This window comes from Chaetomium tenue (assembly GCF_020726465.1).
Source record: "Chaetomium tenue strain MPI-SDFR-AT-0079 chromosome Unknown F5144scaffold_3, whole genome shotgun sequence".
NCBI classification, from domain to species: domain Eukaryota; kingdom Fungi; phylum Ascomycota; class Sordariomycetes; order Sordariales; family Chaetomiaceae; genus Chaetomium; species Chaetomium tenue.
This window is the reverse complement of record NW_027117331.1, coordinates 2,547,713-2,568,053: the sequence shown is the minus strand read 5'-3', so window position 1 is coordinate 2,568,053 and position 20,341 is coordinate 2,547,713. Positions and strand designations below refer to the sequence as shown.

At 57.0% G+C, this 20,341-nt stretch overlaps 9 protein-coding genes across 9 annotated transcripts; 6 read left to right on the top strand and 3 right to left on the bottom strand.

The window, feature by feature from the left end:
* The first annotated feature begins 90 nt into the window (after positions 1–90).
* F5144DRAFT_567998 (uncharacterized protein) lies at positions 91–668 on the top strand. The gene is made up of 3 exons (XM_066788624.1): positions 91–196; positions 256–473; positions 525–668. The coding sequence occupies exons 1-3, from the start codon at positions 173–175 to the stop codon at positions 526–528; spliced, it is 246 nt and encodes an 81-aa protein (XP_066644876.1). The 5' UTR covers positions 91–172; the 3' UTR covers positions 529–668.
* Positions 533–2,672, top strand: F5144DRAFT_546676 (L-Aspartase-like protein; the record flags this gene model as incomplete). The annotated part of the gene is made up of 15 exons (XM_066787423.1): positions 533–559; positions 646–681; positions 744–759; positions 854–996; positions 1,049–1,067; positions 1,130–1,303; positions 1,451–1,587; positions 1,643–1,666; positions 1,719–1,822; positions 1,883–1,893; positions 2,001–2,032; positions 2,083–2,188; positions 2,241–2,320; positions 2,371–2,430; positions 2,514–2,672. The coding sequence occupies 15 exons, from the start codon at positions 533–535 to the stop codon at positions 2,670–2,672; spliced, it is 1,128 nt and encodes a 375-aa protein (XP_066644875.1).
* A 1,078-nt stretch (positions 2,673–3,750) lies between these two features.
* Positions 3,751–5,763, top strand: F5144DRAFT_591689 (glycoside hydrolase superfamily; the record flags this gene model as incomplete). Its single annotated transcript, XM_066790298.1, has 4 exons — positions 3,751–3,835; positions 4,285–4,668; positions 4,725–4,726; positions 4,855–5,763. 4 exons carry the CDS (start codon positions 3,751–3,753, stop codon positions 5,761–5,763), a joined length of 1,380 nt encoding a protein of 459 aa, XP_066644874.1.
* A 253-nt stretch (positions 5,764–6,016) lies between these two features.
* On the top strand, positions 6,017–8,141 carry F5144DRAFT_567988 (Hydroxyethylthiazole kinase family-domain-containing protein). The gene is made up of 5 exons (XM_066788623.1): positions 6,017–6,402; positions 6,470–6,605; positions 6,657–7,038; positions 7,095–7,306; positions 7,357–8,141. Exons 1-5 carry the CDS (start codon positions 6,114–6,116, stop codon positions 7,904–7,906), a joined length of 1,569 nt encoding a protein of 522 aa, XP_066644873.1. The 5' UTR covers positions 6,017–6,113; the 3' UTR covers positions 7,907–8,141.
* On the top strand, positions 8,099–9,519 carry F5144DRAFT_185614 (Isochorismatase-like protein). The gene is made up of 5 exons (XM_066782767.1): positions 8,099–8,250; positions 8,305–8,320; positions 8,377–8,430; positions 8,498–8,604; positions 8,792–9,519. Exons 1-5 carry the CDS (start codon positions 8,220–8,222, stop codon positions 9,226–9,228), a joined length of 645 nt encoding a protein of 214 aa, XP_066644872.1. The 5' UTR covers positions 8,099–8,219; the 3' UTR covers positions 9,229–9,519.
* Positions 9,520–9,810: 291 nt separating this feature from the next.
* Positions 9,811–11,644, bottom strand: F5144DRAFT_546674 (uncharacterized protein; the record flags this gene model as incomplete). The annotated part of the gene is made up of 2 exons (XM_066787422.1): positions 9,811–11,399; positions 11,452–11,644. The coding sequence occupies 2 exons, from the start codon at positions 11,642–11,644 to the stop codon at positions 9,811–9,813; spliced, it is 1,782 nt and encodes a 593-aa protein (XP_066644871.1).
* An 834-nt stretch (positions 11,645–12,478) lies between these two features.
* On the bottom strand, positions 12,479–13,984 carry F5144DRAFT_185640 (SGNH hydrolase-type esterase domain-containing protein). Its single transcript, XM_066782768.1, has 4 exons — positions 13,628–13,984; positions 13,456–13,552; positions 13,260–13,384; positions 12,479–13,195 (listed from the first exon to the last, which is right to left on the bottom strand). The coding sequence occupies exons 1-4, from the start codon at positions 13,631–13,633 to the stop codon at positions 12,608–12,610; spliced, it is 816 nt and encodes a 271-aa protein (XP_066644870.1). The 5' UTR covers positions 13,634–13,984; the 3' UTR covers positions 12,479–12,607.
* Positions 13,985–14,930: 946 nt separating this feature from the next.
* On the top strand, positions 14,931–15,949 carry F5144DRAFT_601315 (uncharacterized protein; the record flags this gene model as incomplete). Its single annotated transcript, XM_066791138.1, has 2 exons — positions 14,931–15,068; positions 15,128–15,949. 2 exons carry the CDS (start codon positions 14,931–14,933, stop codon positions 15,947–15,949), a joined length of 960 nt encoding a protein of 319 aa, XP_066644869.1.
* Positions 15,950–15,951: 2 nt separating this feature from the next.
* F5144DRAFT_567964 (CPSF A subunit region-domain-containing protein) lies at positions 15,952–20,306 on the bottom strand. The gene is made up of 5 exons (XM_066788622.1): positions 19,979–20,306; positions 17,726–19,802; positions 16,252–17,539; positions 16,088–16,197; positions 15,952–15,974 (listed from the first exon to the last, which is right to left on the bottom strand). The coding sequence occupies exons 1-4, from the start codon at positions 20,220–20,222 to the stop codon at positions 16,171–16,173; spliced, it is 3,636 nt and encodes a 1,211-aa protein (XP_066644868.1). The 5' UTR covers positions 20,223–20,306; the 3' UTR covers positions 15,952–15,974; positions 16,088–16,170.
* Between the last annotated feature and the right edge of the window lie 35 nt (positions 20,307–20,341).

The following is a 20,341-nucleotide window of genomic DNA, read 5'->3' as shown; positions in this document are numbered from 1 at the left end:
GTCGGCAAAGGGTGTGGAGACATTTCGCTAACCCGTGCTTGGCAGAGCCGATATTTTTAGTGGGGCCGATATAGGTGACCCCCCGCAATCATCAACTTCAACGCTTTTCGCTCAATTTCTGCTTCGGGAAACTCAAACATCGGCAAGGAAAAGAAGAGAAAGAAACATCAAGATGAGTAGCTACGATACTTACCAGGCAAGTTCCCAGTTGACTCTGCTCCGAGAAAGAAACCTAAGTGCTGACCAAAACCTCAGACGCCGCTCGGCTCGCGCTACGCGAGTAAAGACATGCTTTCTTTATTTTCAGCTCGCACGCGTTCCAGCACCTGGCGACAGCTTTGGCTTTGGCTTGCCGAGGCCGAGAAGGAGCTGGGGCTTCCCATTCCGGACGAAGCTATCGAACAAATGCGCGCCAACTTGGTGGTTTCGGACCAGGCCTTCGACGTCACCCGTGAATTTGAAGCCAAGTTTAGATAAGTATACCCTCACCACCACTCTCTTGCTCTAACTAACGTTCCACACACATGACGTCATGGCCAGCGTCATGTCCTTTAGCTCAGTACGTTGCCGGCGTCCTTGAGAGAACAGTTTCCATACCGGTTTGACGATTTGCTGGACTTGGGGGGCTAACCAGACGGCGCTCAGGATGCTCCGGCAGCGGCAGGCCATATCCACTTGGGTGTAAGTGAGCTTCTAAGCAACCCTATCTTACAGTATCAGAATTTCTTTCTAACATGCCACAGGCGACGAGCTGCTACGGTCAGTTTCATTTTGGTGTTACCCCTGAATCTTAGAACTTTCCCCTTTACCCCTATGTCTTTCCCACATTTACTAGTCGACTCACACGCCACAGTCACCGACAATGCCGACTTGATCTTCCTGCAGCGTGCTCTGGACCTCATTCTTCCCAAGCTGGCCAAGGTCATCCAGAACCTCCAGGAGTTTGCCCTCCAGTACAAGGACATGCCCACACTGGGATTCACCCACTACCAGCCGGTTCGTAAATTCCTTTCCGGATGCGCGTTCAGCTTCGCTAACGGTCCTGTAGGCCCAGCTCATCACTGTTGGTACGGCTCACGGCACCTTTACCATGACCCCCTCTGTCTCCCCGGTGCTGACATATAACTAGGAAAGCGCGCTGCGCAGTGGATCCAGGAGCTCCTCATGGATCTGGAAGACATTGAGACAGTCCGTGAGAAGCTTCAGTTCAGGGGTGCCCAGGGTACTACTGGCTCTCAAGCAACCTTCCTTGAGCTTTTCGAGGGAGATGCGGACAAGATCGTGCGGCTCAATGAGGTAGCCGGTAACTATTCTATCGCCACCATCACAGTTGACTGACATCTCCTTAGATCCTCTGCAAGAAGGCTGGATTCCCATCCACCTACCCCATCTCCACCCAGACTTACACCAGAAAGGTGGATAGCTCTTCCTGTGGGGCTATTACAATCAGCTAACACCGTAAAGGTCGACCTCCGGGTTGCCAATGCAGTCTGCGCCCTCGGTGCGACCGCCGAGCGGATTTGCTCCGATATTCGTCACCTGGCCAACCTGAAGGAGGTGGAGGAACCGTTTGAGAAGAGCCAGATTGTAAGAAGACGGAACTCTTCCCAAATAGCCGGACTCACCTACTAACTGTACCCAGGGAAGCTCGGCCATGGCCTACAAGGTAGGATCCTGTTGATTACTGCGAAGAGAGACGCGCACTAACCAAATTCCAGCGCAACCCCATGAGGTCTGAACGCATCACTGCCCTTGGCCGCAAGCTTGCCCGCCTGCCCGCCAACTTCACGGCCACGTTCGAGACGCAGTGGTTTGAGAGAACGTGAGTAAAGCCCTAAATCTGGTAACAACTCGTGTAAGAAGCTAACGACGGAAATCGCAGTCTTGACGACAGTGAGTTTGTCCTGATGCAACCCTAACCCTCTACCCCTTTTGGGGTGTTGCTACGATTTGTTTACTGCCCCTTTTGGATGCCGCTGTTTTGATGCTGACTGTCCCAGGTGCCATCCGCCGTATGGATATCCCCGAGATGGTTCGTCGTCGCTTCTTATCTCCTGCTGTTGATATACTCACCGCTTGTAGTTCCTGCTGGCCGACTCGATCCTTATTGCACTGGATAATGTGACCAACGGTCTGGTCATTTACCCCAATGTTATTCGGTCCCGTATTGACCAGGAGCTCCCGTTCAGTACGCTATTACCAGGGCTCCCTTTTCCGGCTGTTGGTGCTGACCTTTGCAGTGGCTACCGAGTCGATTCTGATGAAGCTCTCTACCCACGGCGTCTCTCGCCAGGAAGCCCACGAGGAGATTCGCGTTCTGGTACGTTGTGAAGCCCAGTTATAGTCTTTCGGAATGCTAACGGATGACAGTCTCACCAAGCCAGCGACGTTGTCAAGCAGCAGGGCGGCCGCAACGACCTCCTCGAGCGGGTCAAGAAGACCGAATTCTTCAAGGCGAGTTCTCTGATTGAACGTCCTCAACAATATACACAAAAGCTAACACAATTATATAGCCCGTCTGGAATGAAATCGACAGCCTGGTCGACCCCAAGCTGTTCATTGGTAACTGCCCCAAGATCGTCGAGGATTACTGCAACGGCGAGGTGGCGGAGAAGCTGGCAAAGTACAAGGAGTCGCTTGACAAGGCTGTAACGGCGCAGCTCTCGATCTAATCGACCCAGGCGTTTTACGCCTAGTACGTTCCTCCTAGAAGGCAAAATTGAGGGCGGGGATTTACAAAAAGGGGCACGTGGGATCATCCTAGAAATATGTAGATGATATGTATCCTGAAAAAGCACTTGGGCGGGCAAATCAATAGAACCGCCAGAAAAAGAGACAGGCTTTTGGGAGGGCAAGGCCTAGAGCTCGCGGACGGTAGCCCGTAAAGGCCGTGAAGGCACGCATGTAAAGGCCTAACCCTCGCGTATGCACCTCCTTCTTTTCGCTCAGATCCATCGATTCCAACAACGCAGTCAGATGTCAAATCCACCTGGGGAGTGTTGAAGAGTAGTGGCACTACAGAAGGCTCGCTGTAATTCTGTATCGAGTTGGCTGTAGCTATGGTTAACTGGCTGGAAGTAACTATGAGGTTGTGATCTCGACCCCTATTACAAACGACCTCTAGAAATAATGGAAGTAAGATCCCTCACCTCGGGGAGTAAATTCTAGCTAGAATTCAATCTCGAATGAAACTTGATACCAACATTCTCGGATGTGAAGTGAACTTAAGTTGACGGTATTGATATAGGTACGGTAGGCTTATTATTAACATAGCCCACGGGGTACGTTTACAGGTGGATTTGACATCTGACTGCGTTGTTGGAATCGATGGATCTGAGCGAAAAGAAGGAGGTGCATACGCGAGGGTTAGGCCTTTACATGCGTGCCTTCACGGCCTTTACGGGCTACCGTCCGCGAGCTCTAGGCCTTGCCCTCCCAAAAGCCTGTCTCTTTTCGTTCTGTGGAGATAAAGCCTGGACTACCACGACCTTATTCGTTAGTTTATTCTTCAGACCCCGGGATTCCACCATCAAGAAGCATCGGTGAGTATGGGGTGAGCCATGCCAATGAGTGCCACCAACCCGGCTACTCCCCCTTCTCACTCTGTCCGATAGTAGACGGTAGTTGACATTTTGGGGCAAGGGAACGCAAACCCCACACATTTAGTCCCGAAGCACGCTGCAGTGAACCCCTCGGGGAATTTCATGCATGCCGTGTCGGGCATTTTTGTCCTCGGCTCCTCCTTTCACGATGTCCCGAGGGTCGGTCAATTTACCCGCTCTTGGACCTCTGGGTTATACAGTGATGCCAGTGACGAATGGCTGGACACCGGATTGTCTGTGGCTACCTTAGCTCAGCTCACCCATTTGGCTGGGTAAAATCCACATAACTTCCAAGGCTCGAGCTCTCCCTTCTGGGCTAAGGGACCAGGCATGTGATCATGAGAGGTTAGATTATGGGCTATGGGGGAGCTTCGAGAGGGGGTAATTAATCTGCCCCATACGAGCCTTATCACTCGACTAGTGGAAGAGGTAGTAACGGGCATACGGAGGGGGGAAGATGAGTGCGGACGGATGAGGGCGAGTGCCGGGGAGTAGAAGATACTAGCAACCTACCACTCATATAGTTGGGCCATCGTTAACACATCCAACGTTGTTAGGAGCTGGCTTTTCCCAGACAGCGTCACGCTCACGGCATACCCCACGAACCCCGCCACTCACCCAACATGCGCCTCACCGAAGCCCTCCTCACAGCAGCCGCGGCCGCAGCCACCACCGGCGCCAGCGCAGCAGCCCCCTAGACCATCGCACCACGGCACCAACACCATCACCGTCGACCTCACCAAAACCTACCAGCGCATAAACGGGTTCGGCTTCAGCCTAGCGTTCCAGCGAGCCAACCTGATCACCAACATGCCAGACAAGACCAAGCAGCGCGAGCTGCTGGACCTGCTGTTCAACCGCACGACGGGGGCCGGGTTCAGCATCCTCCGCAACGGCATCGGGTCGACCCCCAACAGCAACTCGGACTTCATGAACACCATCGCCCCGACCAACCCCGGCGGGCCGACTGCCGAGCCCCAGTATCAGTGGGATGGCAAGGATAGCGGCCAGCTGTGGGTGTCGCAGCAGGCGGTTTCGTTGTACGGTGTGAAGACCATCTACGCGAGTGAGTTTTGTGTGGTCCTGCTCATGGGGGGGGCCGTGGAGTGGAGTGTTTGGGAGAGGTTGTGCTAACACCTCGCGCACCGCAGACGCGTGGAGCGCGCCCGGATACATGAAGACCAACGGGCGCGACACCAACGGCGGCACGCTGTGCGGGCTGCCCGGGGCGGGGTGCTCGTCGGGCGACTAGCGGCAGGCGTACGCCAACTACCTGGTGGCGTACATCAAGTTCTACGCGGCGGCGGGGGTCAACGTCACGCGGCTGGGGTTCCTCAACGAGCCCGACTTCAGCGCCAGCTACGCATCCATGCAGTCCAACGGCAACCAGGCGGCCGACTTCATCAAGATCCTGCACCCGACCCTCGAGGCGGCCGGGCTAGGGCAGCAGGTCGGAATTACTTGCTGCGACTCGATGGGCTGGGGCAACCAGAACCGGATGGTAAGCCAGATGCGGGCGGCGGGAGCCGAAGGCATGCTCGCGGCGGTGACGTCGCACACGTACCAGGGCGGGGGCGGGGCGATGAACACGCGGGTGCCGGTGTGGATGTCGGAGCAGTGCGACCTCAACGGGCAGTGGACGACGGCGTGGTACGGCAACGGCGGGGCGGGCGAGGGCCTGACGTGGGCCAACAACGTCTACAATGCCGTCGTCAACACCAACGTCTCTGGGTTCCTGTACTGGGAGGGCGTGCAGTGGCCCAGCCCCAACACCAACGAGAAGCTGATCCGCGTCGACAGCACCACCAACACGTACGAGCCCTCGCGCCGGCTGTGGGCGCTGGCTAACTGGTCGCGCTACGTGCGCCCCGGGGCCGTGCGGGTCGCGGCGAGTGGTGGCGGGAACGGGGTACGCACGGCGGCGTTTCGGAATGAGGATGGCACGATTGCCGTGGTGGCTATTAGCTCGGGAGGGTCGGCGTCGAATGTGAATGTCAAGATCTCGGGGGGCGCAAAGGCGGCTGCGGTACAGGCGTTTGTCTCGGATGACACGAGGAACTGCGCGAGTGTGCCAGCGACGTTGGCTGATGATGGTACCATCTCGGGGTCCGTGGCGGCGAGGTCAATCACGACCTTTCCTATTCTACCAGAGAGTACTTAAAGGGGGGGGGGGGGTTGAAGGTTAGGTACACACCTAACTTCACTCCAAGTATTCGGGGCGAAATCTCATAGTACGTGATGGGCTGTGCCGTAACCTTCCGAGTAAAGTACTTCTTTTTGATGAGAGTAGCAGAACCTCCAATAAAACTGTATTAAAATAAAATATCCAATTTTCCAGTTCGGTTTAGTCGTTCATGGAGACATTTGTACGTAGATGGAAGTGACGATGACCCCTCTGCTCCACTCACCCCACCCTCCGGTCCCGGACAGCAGCTTCCCAGGCTTTCCTTCCGTTGCTTAATCCCGGGCATTGTTAGTTCATCCGACCTCGAAATAAAAAAGATCAATTTCATGATGGGCAAGCCGGAAGTCGACTATGGGCTGTATCTAGTCACCGACTCGACCCCCGCTATTCTCGGCGACAGGAATCTCAATGAGGTCGTCGAAGAGTCCCTCAAGGGGGGAGTCACTATTGTGCAGCTCCGTGAGAAGAAGGGGGATACCGCAGAGTTGATCGCCAAGGCAAAGGCTTTACATGAGATTACAAAGAGGTACAATGTGCCGCTGCTCATCAACGACCGCGTCGATGTGGCTCTAGCCGTTGATTGTGAGGGCATCCACATCGGCCAGGATGATATGGGTGCGTGAGCCTTTTATCACTTCTATCCAATAGGGTACACCGACCACATACACTGACCAATATCCAGACCTGTCAACCGCAAGGAAGCTTCTAGGACCGGACAAGATCATTGGCGTCACGGCCAGCACGGTCGACGAGGCACTCCGGGCGTGTGAGGGTGGCGCTGACTATCTCGGCATTGGCACCGTTTATGCCACCCCAACGTGAGCTCATTTGCTTCCTTTCAAGAGTTTCCCGCTGCTAACCCAGCCCAGAAAGACCAACACCAAGGAGATCATTGGTGCCGCTGGTGTGCGTGAGATTCTGGGGAAAATCGCCGATGCAGGGCACAAGACCCAAACGGTTTGCATCGGCGGTGTCAACGAGTCCAACCTGCAACGCATCGTGTTCCAATGCGCCGCGGCGAACAAGAGCTTGGATGGTGTCGCAATTGTCAGCGCCATCATGGCGGCTCAGGATCCGGAATCCGCCGCTAAGAAGCTTCTTGGCTTGGTCAGGAACCCGCCAGCTTTCCAAGTTGATATCAAGGGGAAAGACTCAGACATTGCCGACGTAAAAACCGTGGTTGATCTGGCGCCGTCCGTTCTGCGAAGAGTCCACGAGACGACACCACTCTCCCACAACATGACCAACATTGTACATAGCCGTGCCCCGTTCTACCCTTCAGACACTTCGTGGCTAACGCAAACTAGGTGGTGCAAAACATCGCGGCCAACGTCGCCCTGGCCATCGGCGCATCACCGATTATGGCTGGTTACGGGGAGGAAGCGCCCGATCTATGCAAACTTGGAGGTGCCCTGGTCATCAACATGGGCTCCGTTGACCCGAACGGGTTGACAAATTACCTGAAGGCGCTCAAGGCGTATAACCTAGAAGGACGGCCGGTCGTGTTCGACCCGGTGGGGTATGTCTCCTTGACTACCTAGCCCAACACCCGGCGACTGACCATCATAGTGCTGGCGCCACCTCCCTCCGGCGGGACGCCGTCAAGACCATCATGGCCAACGGCTATCTCGACGTCATCAAGGGCAACGAGGGGGAGATCAAGACGGTATTTGGCAAGAGCCAGGAGCAGCAACGCGGCGTCGACAGCTCGAGCACGCTGGATGCCTCGCAAAAGGCCACGCTGGTGCGGGAGCTGGCCGCACGGGAGAAGAATGTGGTCGTCATGACGGGCAAGACAGACTTTGTTAGTGACGGGGTCCGGACCTTCGCCATCGACAACGGGCACGAGTATCTCGGCATGGTGACGGGGACGGGCTGCACGCTAGGGACCACCATCTCGGCTGCTATAGCATCGCGCACGACGGATAGGCTAGTAGCCGTCATTGCGGCCATTCTGCATTTCGAAATCGCCGCCGAGATCGCCGCCTCCCGGCCCGAGGTTAGGGGCCCGGGTACCTTCGTCCCGGCCTTTTTGGATGAGCTGTATCTCATCCGGCAGGACACGGCGCGCAAAGACCTGTCCTGGTTAGGGATGGCAAAGGTCAGGAGTGTTGTATAGCGGTAGTCCCAAAGAAACTATTTCTTGCCTCCTTTTTCAACTCATCTGTCATGATATACCTATATGTAGGTACCTAGGTAGCATCTCGGCTCCCCCACGTGAATTGCGGGGTACTGGATGGAGTTACCCCAAGCTCCCCTCCGTTCGGGTCCGACCCGCTGCCCCGCGTCTGGCCGGGCCCACGTAGCTCCATGCGCCCGTTTTAAAGCTGAGCTCCGGGCTTAAAACAACCACCAGACATCTTAGCTGGATGCGAACCAAGTAGACTTCCACACAATATCTAGCTTCTGGAACAAATACCTGCCCGCCCAACATGGCTGCCCCTGTCCCTGAGCGGCGGTTCAGTAAGTTCATTCTTGCCCTCACGACCAACATATTCACTGACACATTTACCATAGAGAACCCCGCCGTTTTGTGAGCTCTCTAGCCTCTCATTGAGTCACATGGACACCTCACTAACCTCACACCAGCGTCTGTGACATCCAAGAAAAGTTCCGCCCCAGCATCTACGAATTTGATAAAGTGTACGTTCGCTTCTGGTTTTATCCCTTTGGCGTCCTCAGAATCACCATACTGACTGACTCAACCCAGCGTTCTCACCACGCGCAAACTCCTCCGCGCCGCCACCACCCTCCAGGTACCCATCTTTGTGACCACGCAAAACCGTGCCCGCCTCGGTGACACCGTCGCAGAACTCCGTAGGTCACAGTCAACCCAGTCGCACCCACCCCTCCTTTATTCCCTTTTATATTACCTCCCCCAAGCTATCACCCACAACCCCCCTTACAAACGGAGGAACAAACGGAGCAACAGACATACAAACCACCCCAGCAACTAAAAGAAAGAAACCAAGCAAAACTAACCACCCGCCCCCCTCCACCACAGAACCCGACCTCACCGCCGCCGGCCCCCTCGTCCTCGCCAACGTGGACAAAACCCGCTTCAGCATGTGGCTCCCGCCCATCTCCACGCACTTCTCCCCCACCCCCCACAGTCCTCACCCCCCCACCCCCTCCGAAATCGCCCTCGTCGGCATCGAATCCCACATCTGCATCACGCAAACCGCGCTCGACCTCCTCGCCGCCGGCCATCACGTATACATCCTCGCGGACGGGGTGAGCAGCTCGAACCGGGAGGAGGTGGGGATCGCGCTGGCGCGGGTGGCGGCGGCGGGGGCGGTGGTGACGACGAGCGAGGGGTGGATTTACGAGTGTATGGGGGACGCGGGGATTCCGGAGTTTAAGGGCATGATTGGGGTGGTGAAGGAGGCGGTGGGGGATACGAGGGCGGCGTTGGCCGGGTTGGTGGGGAGTAAGATTTAGTTACCTAGGTAGGGGTGTTGTGTGTTTGGGGGTGGGGATGTCTGCCTAGTAGGGAGGGTTGTGTTTGGGGATGGGCATTGGGCATACGGTGGTAGAGAGAGGGTAGAGGAAAAGAGGAAGAGAAGGGGCGGGGGTAATTCACGGATGTGGTTGATACATCACCTAGACACAAAAGAGGCACACGTCTTTGAAATATTTTCTCATGATTTGGTTATTTTTTTGGGGTTTTATCTGCTTTTTGAACTAGTGCTGCTGGGCGCTTTGGTCCCAAGTCAGCATCGCAAAACATTCATCGTTCAACCAAATCGGCCCCTTCCCATCGCACGTCCGGGGTGAAATAGTATAGTTATAAGTGTGGGACACGCTGTTCGGTCCCATTCGGCGTCCTCCGTTTGGACAACGTCCGGGGTTGCATATTGCAAGTAGGGGACACGCTGTTCGGTCCCATTCGGCGTCCTCCGTTTGTGGACAACGTCTGTGGTCAAATATTGCAAGTATGGGACACTCTGTTCGGTCCCATTCGGCTCCTTCCGTCCGTGCCCTTTCCCATCGTTCGGGGCTGAACGGTCAGTATGGGACACTCTATTCGGTCCCATTTGGCGCCTTCGGCTTTGGCGTGGTCCAAGCAAAGGCAGACGCGCTGCCCAGGGGGTTGTTCCCGGACCGTGCAGCCAACGGTGCCTTTCCTGCACCGCCGGCCGGTGGTGTCCTCTCCCCGAGGCTAACCAGCGCGGAGGCACTCACGCTGCGTTTTTGCCAGCGCCCCCCTTCCGTCGCCGGCTTCCGCCTCTGCTCGGCGGTTGGGCGAGATGCTGGTGCCGGCTCATAGGACGCTGCCGTCCTGGTCGTCGAGTTATGAGATTTCGACTTGAGCACCATCATAGCCTTTGCTCGCGGCGCTGGCTGCTGATATCCACTCAGCGGTGCAGTGTTGTCCCCGAGGGCGGTCGCGGCGTGTCGCCAGGGCGTATGGATTGCCGAGTTGGAGTCGCGGCGTTTGGCTTCCGTCGACTCGGGGAGTTTCGTAAGGGTGGGTCCAGGGGCCCCTCCGCTCGGGTCTTCGCTCTCCGCCCCGCTTTCTGATGCCGCGCTGGTCGTGGCCGTTTCGGCCGGCCGACTTGAGGGTGCCGTGGGGGAGGGCATCCCGTCGGAACCCGAGGTGCCGCCTTCTTTGGCACCTTGGGAGGATCCGTTTGCCGATCCCCCGGAGGCGACAAAGACCGGCGCGGCGGCGTTCAGCCTCCGCTTGCTCGACACCAGGTTGCCCGTGGTGATGTTTTTGAACACGGCATCGTCTTCGGGGCGTGCAAACGGAACGGACACCTTGTTATTGTCGGTGCCGTAGAGCGTCATCATGTTCCGAGTTAGCAGAATATCGGCGTGGTGATGGCGCAGAGTGTAGCTGCCGATAAAAATTCGAATCCTTTTCGATGAGTCGCGGGATTCTTGTTGATCCATGCCCGTCACCTCGAATGACGCTGTGATGTTAGGTGGAACGCCTGTGGTCGGTGAGTTTGGCGGCATCACGGTCCCCTCCGCAAAGTACACGGGAAGGGTGACGCGATAAGTTCCGTCCACGTCCCGATGTATGTTGTTTGTGAGGTCGAGGTCCCTCAGCAGCGAGTACTCGACCGTCGATTTGTGTGAACCGGTGCACACTACGCCATACAATAGTGCGGCGTTGGTAAAGTCGTCGTGTAGCCAGCAGCGAATTATGGTTGGCAGCGGGTCTAGGATGTCCAACGTGTGTAAGCCAGGCGGCGGCCCCGCGAGACTCAAGGTCGAATCGGCTCCCTGCCCATTAACTGCGGAGGCATGGTCCAGCGTGAGGTGGCCAATGCGTCCGGACGTGCCCGAATACAGGGAATAGTTAGATTGCCCTGCTGAACTGTGTCTGCCGTCCGACTTCTGGGAATGTGTCCGCTCCATCTGATGACCTCCGAAGCTACTCCCAGGACGGCTGACGCCAAAGTCGCCAGAGTGGCGGGCGCTATGGCCACCGGGGTTAGCGCCGTGCAAGGCGCTCTCGTCGAACCGGACGCTGTTGGCGCGTGAAGCTGCCCCGCGCCGCGCTGGCTCGTCCCCCGCATCGAGGGACAGCCCTCCGAGGATCTTATTTTGATCCTCGGTGAGCTTCTCCAACAGATCGTTCGACGGCATACGAACCGGTCCTGTGAGGGGGTTAGCTCAGCAAGCACTTGGCCCGCATGGGAGCCTACCTACCATGTTGGGGTGTCCCCCCTATAGCGCTTGGGAACGCCGAGTTCCACGCAGACCTAACGGCCGCTTCGCCGAACTGGCGTTTCTCTAGTGAGCGTATTCGGTCGTGGTGCGCGGATTGCATATGTTGGAGTCGTTTCAGCTCCATCTGAACCTCGAGGAGTTCGTCTCGGCTGACAAGAAGAATGGGATCCATGCCCGCGGGGGTGAAATGGACACTATAGAACGGGGAGGAGATTTAGTAACCAAGGGATAAATCAAACGCGGGCGCGAGAGAGCAATCGCGTTTGGCTTTCGGATTTGGATGGAGGTCAGTAGTTACCGTCTTTCTTTGACCTCGATCCTTGATGATATCAATTCTCGAGGCCCGCCTCCCCCCGCGTTGCCTGCAAGGCCGCCAGGTCTTTAACGATCTCTCTCGCGCCCAGTCGGATTGAGCTGTCCACGGGCGTGGGCACAGGTCCAGGTGTCAGAGATGCCACTTAAGCCAAAGCTTGGTGGGTCGAGTTGTCGAGAATTGCGCGTAGTTTGTTGATTGTCGTGGTTGTGATGGAAAGTGGCGATAGCTTTGTGGTTCGTGGGTCGGTTTGTGGTTCGAGGAAGGGAGAGATGCCAGGCGTCGTGGGTGGGTAGTTAGTGGTATCGATTAGCTACCTTAGCTCAGCTGGCTCGAGCTTGCTCCCTTCAAGGGTGACCCCACAACAGGACGCCTGGGTAACCCTAACCCTGTCAACGCAATGTCAGTATCACATGACAGATCTCAAGGTTATCCACGACAGTACGGCCAATTGCAGAACCGGCTAGGTTACCAGGTCTCGAAGCCTAGAGGCAATGTTACCAGCACTGCCGGTGATATAACAGGCTTTGAGTTCGCTCGTTGGTTCCCGAGGGTCAGAGAGTGACGTAACCCTAACCCTTCTAATACCATGTCCAAAACTGCTGGCTCCCGCCAATGTCCCGCCGATGTCCCGCCGATGACGTTCTCGAGTGCGCTACATCATTCATTGGAGATATCCATACGGCAAGCCCGAACCGCCTATCCATAGTAGTAGGCCCTTGACGAAATGTAAAATGTATCGATGGTGGTTGGGTAGTGTCAAATTTATTTGGGCGCCGGCGCACACGAAAAAACTCTAGCTACATCCCTAGTTCGCGAGTCCTACAAGGACTTGCCCCGGAGATGGTTATCCTCGCTGAGCCATGGCGCCTGGCGCCAGTCTGGTAGCACGTACGCAACCCTGTCCTCGTCCTTCGTCCCCGCCCATTCGGAGCCGATATGGGGCCGCACGAGGTCGTAGAGGATACGGTACGACTCGCTGCTGAGGTGGAGCCCGTCCGGCAACAGATGCTCGAGGTACCCCCGAACGCCACTTTCCGGGTCGCCGAGCGGTGGTCCCTTGGGGTCGAAGCCCGGCGTCTTCTCGATGGCCCTGTCCATGAGTGCCTTGTGGAGGTCTATAAGCGTGACCCCGGGATGCTTGGCGGCCACTTGCCGGGCGGCTTCCGAGTAAGCCGCGCTAACTTTGGTTTGTCTTGCCGCGGCGGGGTGTCCATTGGCTCGGTCGAGCACTGTCACGCGGATCTGGTCCAGGGGCGGCGGTGTGACGAGGAAGATCTTGGGCTTGTGCGCCGTGATGATGGGATGGTTGATAATGCGGGCCAAGTTCTCCTTGTACTTGTCAAGAGGAACACGCTGGAAGTTGGTGGGCAACGGGACGCATGCGTCGTTCGCGCCGAAGAGGATGATCTTGCCGCCTCGGGTCAATGGTTTCGCTCCGGGATTCTACAAGTGAGCTAGGACCTAAACTTACGAGGTACTTGAGTGCTGGCCCGCCCGGCGTCGGCGGTGCGAGGACTTGTGGGAGTATGCTCAGGGCATTGGATGTGTTGTACCCCGAGAAGCCGCGGTTGACGACATCGAACCGGCGGAGGACCTCTATGGCATTGATGTTTATGTCAACCTCAGAGACATCCCTGACATAATACCAAAAAACATGGCAAACTAACGTGCTTGTAGAGCAGCCTGGAATGAAAAGCCGTCGGAGATACCGGCAGCTCCCTGGAAGAGCGAATCGCCAAACAGGACAATCTGAGGGTAGGAGCTCTGCGGCGGGGTAACATCGTTATCCTTATCAGCTTGTGCCCCTGGGAGGCTTGGGTATTTTGGCAGGCAACCTACCGCCATGGTTGGTGGGAGGTTGTTGTTAGGTTGTCGATTAGTGGTTGGCACTGGATATCCAATGCAATGTCCCCTGTCGGTAGTGTGTTTTTTAAAGAACTCGGAAGATTCTTTAGGTGGGCTGGCACAGGATCTGGCATGAAGACTGGGCGCCGGTTCCCTTCAAATACCTCTCTCACCGGTGTCCGGGTGGAAGGCCCATTTCCTAGCCTGCTTCGCGATAGGTAGCTCCCGGCCGCCCACTCGGCGGGAGCGAGTCGAGCGACCCATGAAATCCATCCCGCCCCACCGACGGGGCGGCCAGCCCCGCAGCAGCCGGGCCTCTGCAGACCTCCTGAGAGCTACGCCTCGCCCGCGGTACACTAGAAGCCGTGATACCAGAGAACGGGGGGCAACCGGGCGGAAAAGCAGCTGATTCGTAGGCACACCCGGTGCCCCCCCCGCAAGCCGCTGGTCGTTGACACAAACATGGGTCACAAAGCGAGCGTCCTGCCAATTGCCTCGCCAACAGGGTGCTGATTCCACCACGCGGCCACACAGCGCAGGTAAAAGCGCCGATTGGCAACCGGTCACATGGGATAGTGAGCGCTGCGATCTGGAATGCACCAGCCCTTGCTGCTGGGTTTTAGTCGCTCGATCCCAGGATCGCCGGGGCCAATCGTGTTGTTCTTGGGCGTTGTCCAGAGCTGATGGGCCATTGATGGGGTCATGGCGGGTCCGGCTGGCCCCAAAACCCCCGCAGACCGTTGTGGAGAGCAGCTCGAATCAAATGCTCATTTGAACCCAGCCAGCCAGCGTGCCAGCCTGGTGGAACAAATCAGCGGGGTCTCTGGGGTGCAGTTGCGTGTAACCGGTCAGTCGGGCGTGCGCATCACTCCAAAGACAAGACGGAGATGGACACGACGCCGCTGTTGTAGCCAGCTTGTTCCAGGTTGTTCTTTGTTTCTTCCATGGTTTTGGGATGAGCTCCGGTCGTGTGCGGGGCGGGTGTGGGGGTTTCTGTTTCATGGCTCCATGGCAACACGGCTCACCGGGTCGACTGCCACACTCCACACTCCCACGCTCCCTAGGCTCCCTAGTTATCGTTATCGATAAGCATAATCCCAGCCAAAGGCGCTAGGCCCCTGTCATCCCGCCATCGCCACCATCGACGCTATCGACGCCATCCACGGACGGGACCTCCCAGCCCACCCAGGTCGAGGGTTGTCTAACCTTACCCATGTACCTTATTGCCAGACGAATCAAGTATTATTGATATCTACCAAATTCACTTCCTGAAGACCACCTGTTTATACCTAGAATCATGTCCCAGGCAGCATGCTGCACCTGCGCATCGCTGCTCGCCGCCGTGCCCCGAGTGTCGTCGTCTTCCGAGAAGCCCTTACCCGATGACAGGCAGTTAGATTGTTGCGGGCGTACCATCTGCGGTGCTTGTATACATGTAAACCCCAGTGCAGCTCCCGCCTCTAGGAAACACCGTATTAATAATTCCTTTCCCAGAGAAACCGCCGCTTCCTCAACTACTGTCCCTATTGTCAGACCTCGAACCAGTCTTTTCCGAGCAGCCGCCTCAAAGCCCAGCCCAGGCAAGGGGAGGCCGAAGACGAATCGGAAACAGAAACAGACACGGAAATCGAGCCGCCCCCCTACTCCGCCATCGCCCAGACCATCAACCCCAAAACCAACTCAACCAAGCCCCCCAGCCCCCCACCACCGCCCTACACCTCCCCCTTCCACTCCAAACCCAACCCAAAACAGCCGCCCCAAGAAAAAGAAAAAGAACAACAGGAAGTCCAACCCCCCTACACAATCCACCACCTCCGCCACCCGCCCCACCCCACCCCCGACAGCCTAACCTCACTGTCCCTCCGCTACGGCATCCCCGCCCACATCCTGCGGCAGCACAACAACCTGCCCAACGACGCGGACTACCTCCTAGCGGCGCGGCACACGCTGCTGATCCCCACCGCCTACATCACCAACACCAACACCACCACCACCCCCAACCCCAGCCACTCGCCCCACCCCGTGGAGGACGCAGCCGAGCGGGAGCGCAAGGTGCAGATCCGGCGGTTCATGGTAGCGTGCAAGGAGCCGGACTACGACGCGGCGGTGGTGTACCTGGAGGCGAGCGGGCACGATTTCGACGCGGCGGTGGCGTGGCACCGGGCCGACGCGGCGTGGGAGCGGGCGAACCCGAATCGGTTGGACGGGCCGGGTCCTCTTGGTGCTGGTCGGGGGATGATGGGGAAGAAGGGGAAGGGGAAGGCCGTAAAGGCTGGGGGTGGGGAGGGGAGGTTGTTTGCTTGGTTGAAGGGGTGAGCGACCGGGGAGGGAGAGAAGCTGGGTATGTAGACTTTCAATTCATTCCAATTCCATCCCGTCTCGACTTCAAGCCGAAGCTGGCTATGGCAAATAAGTGTTTCACTTGGCGTGATATTAACGCCAAAGTCCTCCCAGAGCGCCGCCCGCTTACATGTGATAATACAACCAATATCCGCAACTCAACCCAGCCCACGTGTTTATCGTGGTCGTCATCATATCTAGAAAGCAGACCGCGTCCGGATGTCCTAGCGAGAGTTAGCAGCTGTTCAATGCCAAGATCAGAAAAACGTGAGGCTTACCGAGATCTTCCGCTCGATTTCCCGCACGGAGCGGTCCAGTTCCCCGGCAATCATCTGCTTCTTGTCGTTCGGCAGGAGACTGAACCTCTCGCAGAGGTCGCCATCAATCACCCCCTTGACAGGGACATAGTATCCCCGATAGATCAGGTGGTCACGTCCCGCTAACGGCGGATCCTCGGCCCGCATGTGGCTCTCGAGGTTCTGGAAGAAGTCCACGTCCTCACGGCTGACAAACGGAATCAGCACGCCCACCGTGCCCTGGATCCCACTCCACACCAACACGTCCTGCCCGCCCACCACCAGGTTCGTCTTGACGATGCTCGTCGGCAGGTCCTGCGTGTAGAAGTGCGCCATCGCACTCAGGCGGCTCTGCGCGCCGTGGAGGTAGTTACGGGCGTGGAGAAGCTGGATCTCGGAGCCCGGTTCGTCGCTCTCCTGGCTAGCTCGTTCCGAGCAGCGCAGAATCCAGACGTTGCCGAATTTGTCACCGCCGGCCACCGATTCGTAGTCGACCATAGTGGTACAGGTGGTCCACCGGTTGATGGTATCGTCGGCGAACGGGAGGAGCTTGTTGCTCTCGGGTTTATAGACGACATAGGTAATACCCTGTTGCACGTCGCCCACGATGATTCGGCTGCCTTGGGTTTGAAGCGAGACGATGAGCTGTGGCGCTACTTCCCCTTGGGCCTTCCTGAGCAATTGCCTGAGGCCAAGATCGTACACCCGGAGCGTCTTGCCGATACCGGCAAGCAGGCGCCCTTGGAAGGGGATCAGGGCCATCGGTGGCTCTTCGACCTTGGTCTTGTGAATAAACTCAAGATCTCGCCCATCTTCGTGGAATCGATAGACGTGGATGTACCCCTCGCTGAACTTTCGTGGGTTAAGCACCATATCTTTCCCAGTGCCGACGATGAGGAAGCTCTCGCCCTCCTGGCTAGAGAAAGGGACGACCGCCGCGCTCACGGCGGCCTCGTTGCCTTCAAAGTCAATTCTTTGGAGCACGCGGGGCTCTTCACCGAGAGGATCCACAATGCTGATGCAGGATGCCCACCTGCCTGTGGCACGGGGGTACCCAAAATCCTCCGGTGGCAGAATCGCTGCGTCTCCATTGACGGCCCCCGATTGCTCCAAGAGTTGCGCCCGCAATTCCGGGGGTAGAGTGTTATTGTCGGATTCGATGGTGTAAAAGTACGGCTGCTCGGGGTGTTTGACCAGCCGCTTAGGTGTGTATGTGAGGGGAATCGACTTTTGTATCATGGTGTCGCCGAGCCTCTCGATTGTAAAAATCCTGCGAACAAGTCAACATGTGGTACACACAACATGTGGTCGACAAGTGTGGGTGGGTGCAAGCTGTCTCAGAAGGAACAATTGATACAACCTCGGTTGTAGTCAAGCCTCATAGCACATGGCGTAGGTATCCCTTTTATCATCATGACAGAGGAGCGCGGGCGGGAGATAGACGAAATGAACTGACCTAAGGAAGTTGGCATGGATACCGACCATGCCTTCGAGGCACTGCTCGCTGCTGAAATTCCAGCCAAACTCGAGCTCAGAGTAGATGAGTGGTGTCATGGAGAAGTTTTTGGTGATGGGGTCGGTGTAACCCAGCCATGGTCTCGAACTGAGCGCAAGCACGCATGGCTGGTTTTGGACGGAGACTTGGAAGAGTTTCGTCGGCTTCGGGCCGAGGAACTTTTGCCGGGTGTCGGTCAGCTCGCCGGTGACCTCGTCCAGGACGGTTCGCAAGTAAACGCCGGAGTGCAGGCCGATGTGTAGGTATAATGTCATGCCGCCGGTTGAGTCTTCCATGGCCATGACCAAGAGAGATGACGGTGCTGATGTGAGAGCCTGGATGGACTTCATCTCCAGAGTTGACTCTGGATCAAGACTGAGAATCCGAACCGTGCAGTCGTCGCACCCAACAGCCAGAAACGAACTCCGCCTAAGTCCTTCGGGTACCCTTCCCAAGCTGAGGGATGTGACCGTACCAGACATTTCCTTCTTTTCATCGTATTCAGCCAGCGACCCATCAGCATCCATCTCGAAGTAAACAATCTCGCCGGAGCTCAGGGCGATGACGACCTGGTTTTCATTTGTCGCAGCAGCAACGATCGATCGGTGTTGGGGTGCTGGCCATTCGTTGACGCGGCCTTGAACGATATGACGGATGCCCTTCGGGTGGACCTGAATCAAGCCCTCCTCGCCGAGTTGCTGGACCGCCAGGGTTGGTACACTAGTCAAGAAACCACTTTCCGTGACTTCCTCCACGGTTTCGCCAATGCTCAAAACAAGCGTTGCGTTGGTAAAAGAGAGCACGATATAGCCATCGTACTCGTCATACTTGGTCAGCTTAGTCGTCCAGACTGCGGCGGGCGTGCCGGGCAGCTCTGACGCGACAATTTCGGACACTTCCAGACCGTGCTTGAGCATACGGAAAGTGCTCCTCGCCCTGTTGCCGCAGACCGTGTAGATCTGTGGCGCATCCTCGCCTGTCAGATTCGCAATCTTGCAATCGATCAGGGGATTCATGGAATCCATGCTTTCGACGAGCACCAGGTTCTCCAGCGGGCGAGGGTGGAAGTAGACGGGGTTATAGGACGCCCGAGAATCTGTTGGGAAGTCATCGCTCGAGAACTCCAGCTCCTCATCGTCATCGCCGAGCTTCTCGAACTGATAAAGGTGGTGGTTGCCGAACTCGCCGGCGGAGAAGAGGAAGCCGCTCTTCAAGATGCACAAGCTTTGCGCGATAGGTATCGTGTCGAAGTATTTGACCTTCAGGCGACGGACCTCACCGGTTGGGTTACCATCGTTATCTTCGACCATGTCCAACGTAACCTTCATTAGATCTCCGTCGTCGGTCTGAAGCAAGAAAAAGAAGGCGCCCGCGCTACCCTTTAGCTTATGCATCACGCCCGCGACGATGGTCCGCTTCCTCTGCGGGTCTTCGGTGGCACCACGCCGCCTGGGGATGGGAACGCGGAAGGCTTCTTGGTTGGAGTGGCGGTAGGTGACATTCTCCTCCCCGCACACCAGGACGCCGCTGGGACCATCGTTACCACCCGGGACCTGGAAGAGAAGCGAGGAAGTTGGGTCCACGGCATCTGACCACTTGCGTACGACGTGGTTCAGACCCAGGTCGAGCTCGTAATAAACGAGTTGGGCTTCGGGCTCCTTGCCTGCTTCACCGGACGGGTCCTGATCGGCTTCGGAGTAGTCGATTTCCAGGGCGGCAAAGACCGGGTTGGCATAACCGACGTCGAGAGCCACGAGCGACAGAACCAAAACTCCAGCCTTGTGTGCCTCGAGCGGTGACGAAATAGTCAACTCGGCCTGAGCATTCCGGTTCAAAACATAGACCAACTTGTTCTTCTCGACGCCAGCGATGAGGCATGCTCTGCCTTTGGGGTCGGCGGCCAAATACTGACCCGGGACGACGCGACGCACGCCCGACTTCCCAAATGTCTCGAGATGAATGCGCGAGAATCTGTTTGTTTTGGGCTGGTACTCAATGATCGCGATGCGGCCAGAGTCAGTGGCGAGAATGATGTAGTCTAGGTGCAGACGCGTTTTAGCACAGTCCGGCGCACAGAAAAGGATTCCGTTGAATCCGCAGGCCACCACGCGTTTCTAAACGGAGATCATCCCGCCAAAGCTGCGGAGCGGATCGAGAATCACTAATTGTCCGAGAAACGGTGGGGGGTGCGGGTGTTGGAACCAAGTTACTCACCTTTGTGACTGCCAGCGAGACGGAAGGAGGCAATGGACCGAATGATGCCAAAGATGTCATGCGACAACACAGTGTTGACCTTGCCCTGCCTGGGATCGGGCTGAAGAAGTGTCAGGCGCGAGCCCGAGGCCGTGATGATCTGCTGCTCCTTAGTCCCCGAGAACTGACCCAGCAACGCCTGCGAAATGGTGGTTGGCGGCTGGATAGTCAGCGAGTAAAGAAACATGTTCGATGTCGTCGCCATGATTCCCGGGGTGCGCAGAAAGCCGGCGCGGCTTTACTGTGGTGGGAAAACGTTGCAGCCTTTCGACTTGGATGATGAGGTTGGTGGTTTGCCGGGGCCGAACCCAGCTCCAGACCGCA

Bases quoted from the DNA above. Each gene is read 5' to 3' on its own strand.
- F5144DRAFT_185614 (XM_066782767.1), top strand. From the start codon at position 8,220: ATGGCTGCCCCTGTCCCTGAGCGGCGGTTCA. The intron at 8,431-8,497 runs GTACGTTCGCTT...GACTCAACCCAG, and splicing joins ATCTACGAATTTGATAAAGT to CGTTCTCACCACGCGCAAAC. The intron at 8,605-8,791 runs GTAGGTCACAGT...CCTCCACCACAG, and splicing joins TGACACCGTCGCAGAACTCC to AACCCGACCTCACCGCCGCC.
- F5144DRAFT_185640 (XM_066782768.1), bottom strand. The intron at 13,385-13,455 runs GTTAGTTTGCCA...TCAATGCCATAG, and splicing joins CCAGGCTGCTCTACAAGCAC to AGGTCCTCCGCCGGTTCGAT. The intron at 13,196-13,259 runs GTAAGTTTAGGT...CGAGGCGGCAAG, and splicing joins GGCCAGCACTCAAGTACCTC to ATCATCCTCTTCGGCGCGAA.
- F5144DRAFT_567964 (XM_066788622.1), bottom strand. From the start codon at position 20,222: ATGGCGACGACATCGAACATGTTTCTTTACTCGCTGACTATCCAGCCG. The intron at 17,540-17,725 runs GTCAGTTCATTT...ACTTGTTCGCAG, and splicing joins ATCCATGCCAACTTCCTTAG to GATTTTTACAATCGAGAGGC. The intron at 16,198-16,251 runs GTAAGCCTCACG...AACTCTCGCTAG, and splicing joins AAATCGAGCGGAAGATCTCG to GACATCCGGACGCGGTCTGC.
- F5144DRAFT_567988 (XM_066788623.1), top strand. From the start codon at position 6,114: ATGATGGGCAAGCCGGAAGTCGACTATGGGCTGTATCTAGTCACCGAC. The intron at 6,606-6,656 runs GTGAGCTCATTT...AACCCAGCCCAG, and splicing joins ACCGTTTATGCCACCCCAAC to AAAGACCAACACCAAGGAGA. The intron at 7,307-7,356 runs GTATGTCTCCTT...TGACCATCATAG, and splicing joins GTCGTGTTCGACCCGGTGGG to TGCTGGCGCCACCTCCCTCC.
- F5144DRAFT_567998 (XM_066788624.1), top strand. From the start codon at position 173: ATGAGTAGCTACGATACTTACCAG. The intron at 197-255 runs GCAAGTTCCCAG...CCAAAACCTCAG, and splicing joins GTAGCTACGATACTTACCAG to ACGCCGCTCGGCTCGCGCTA.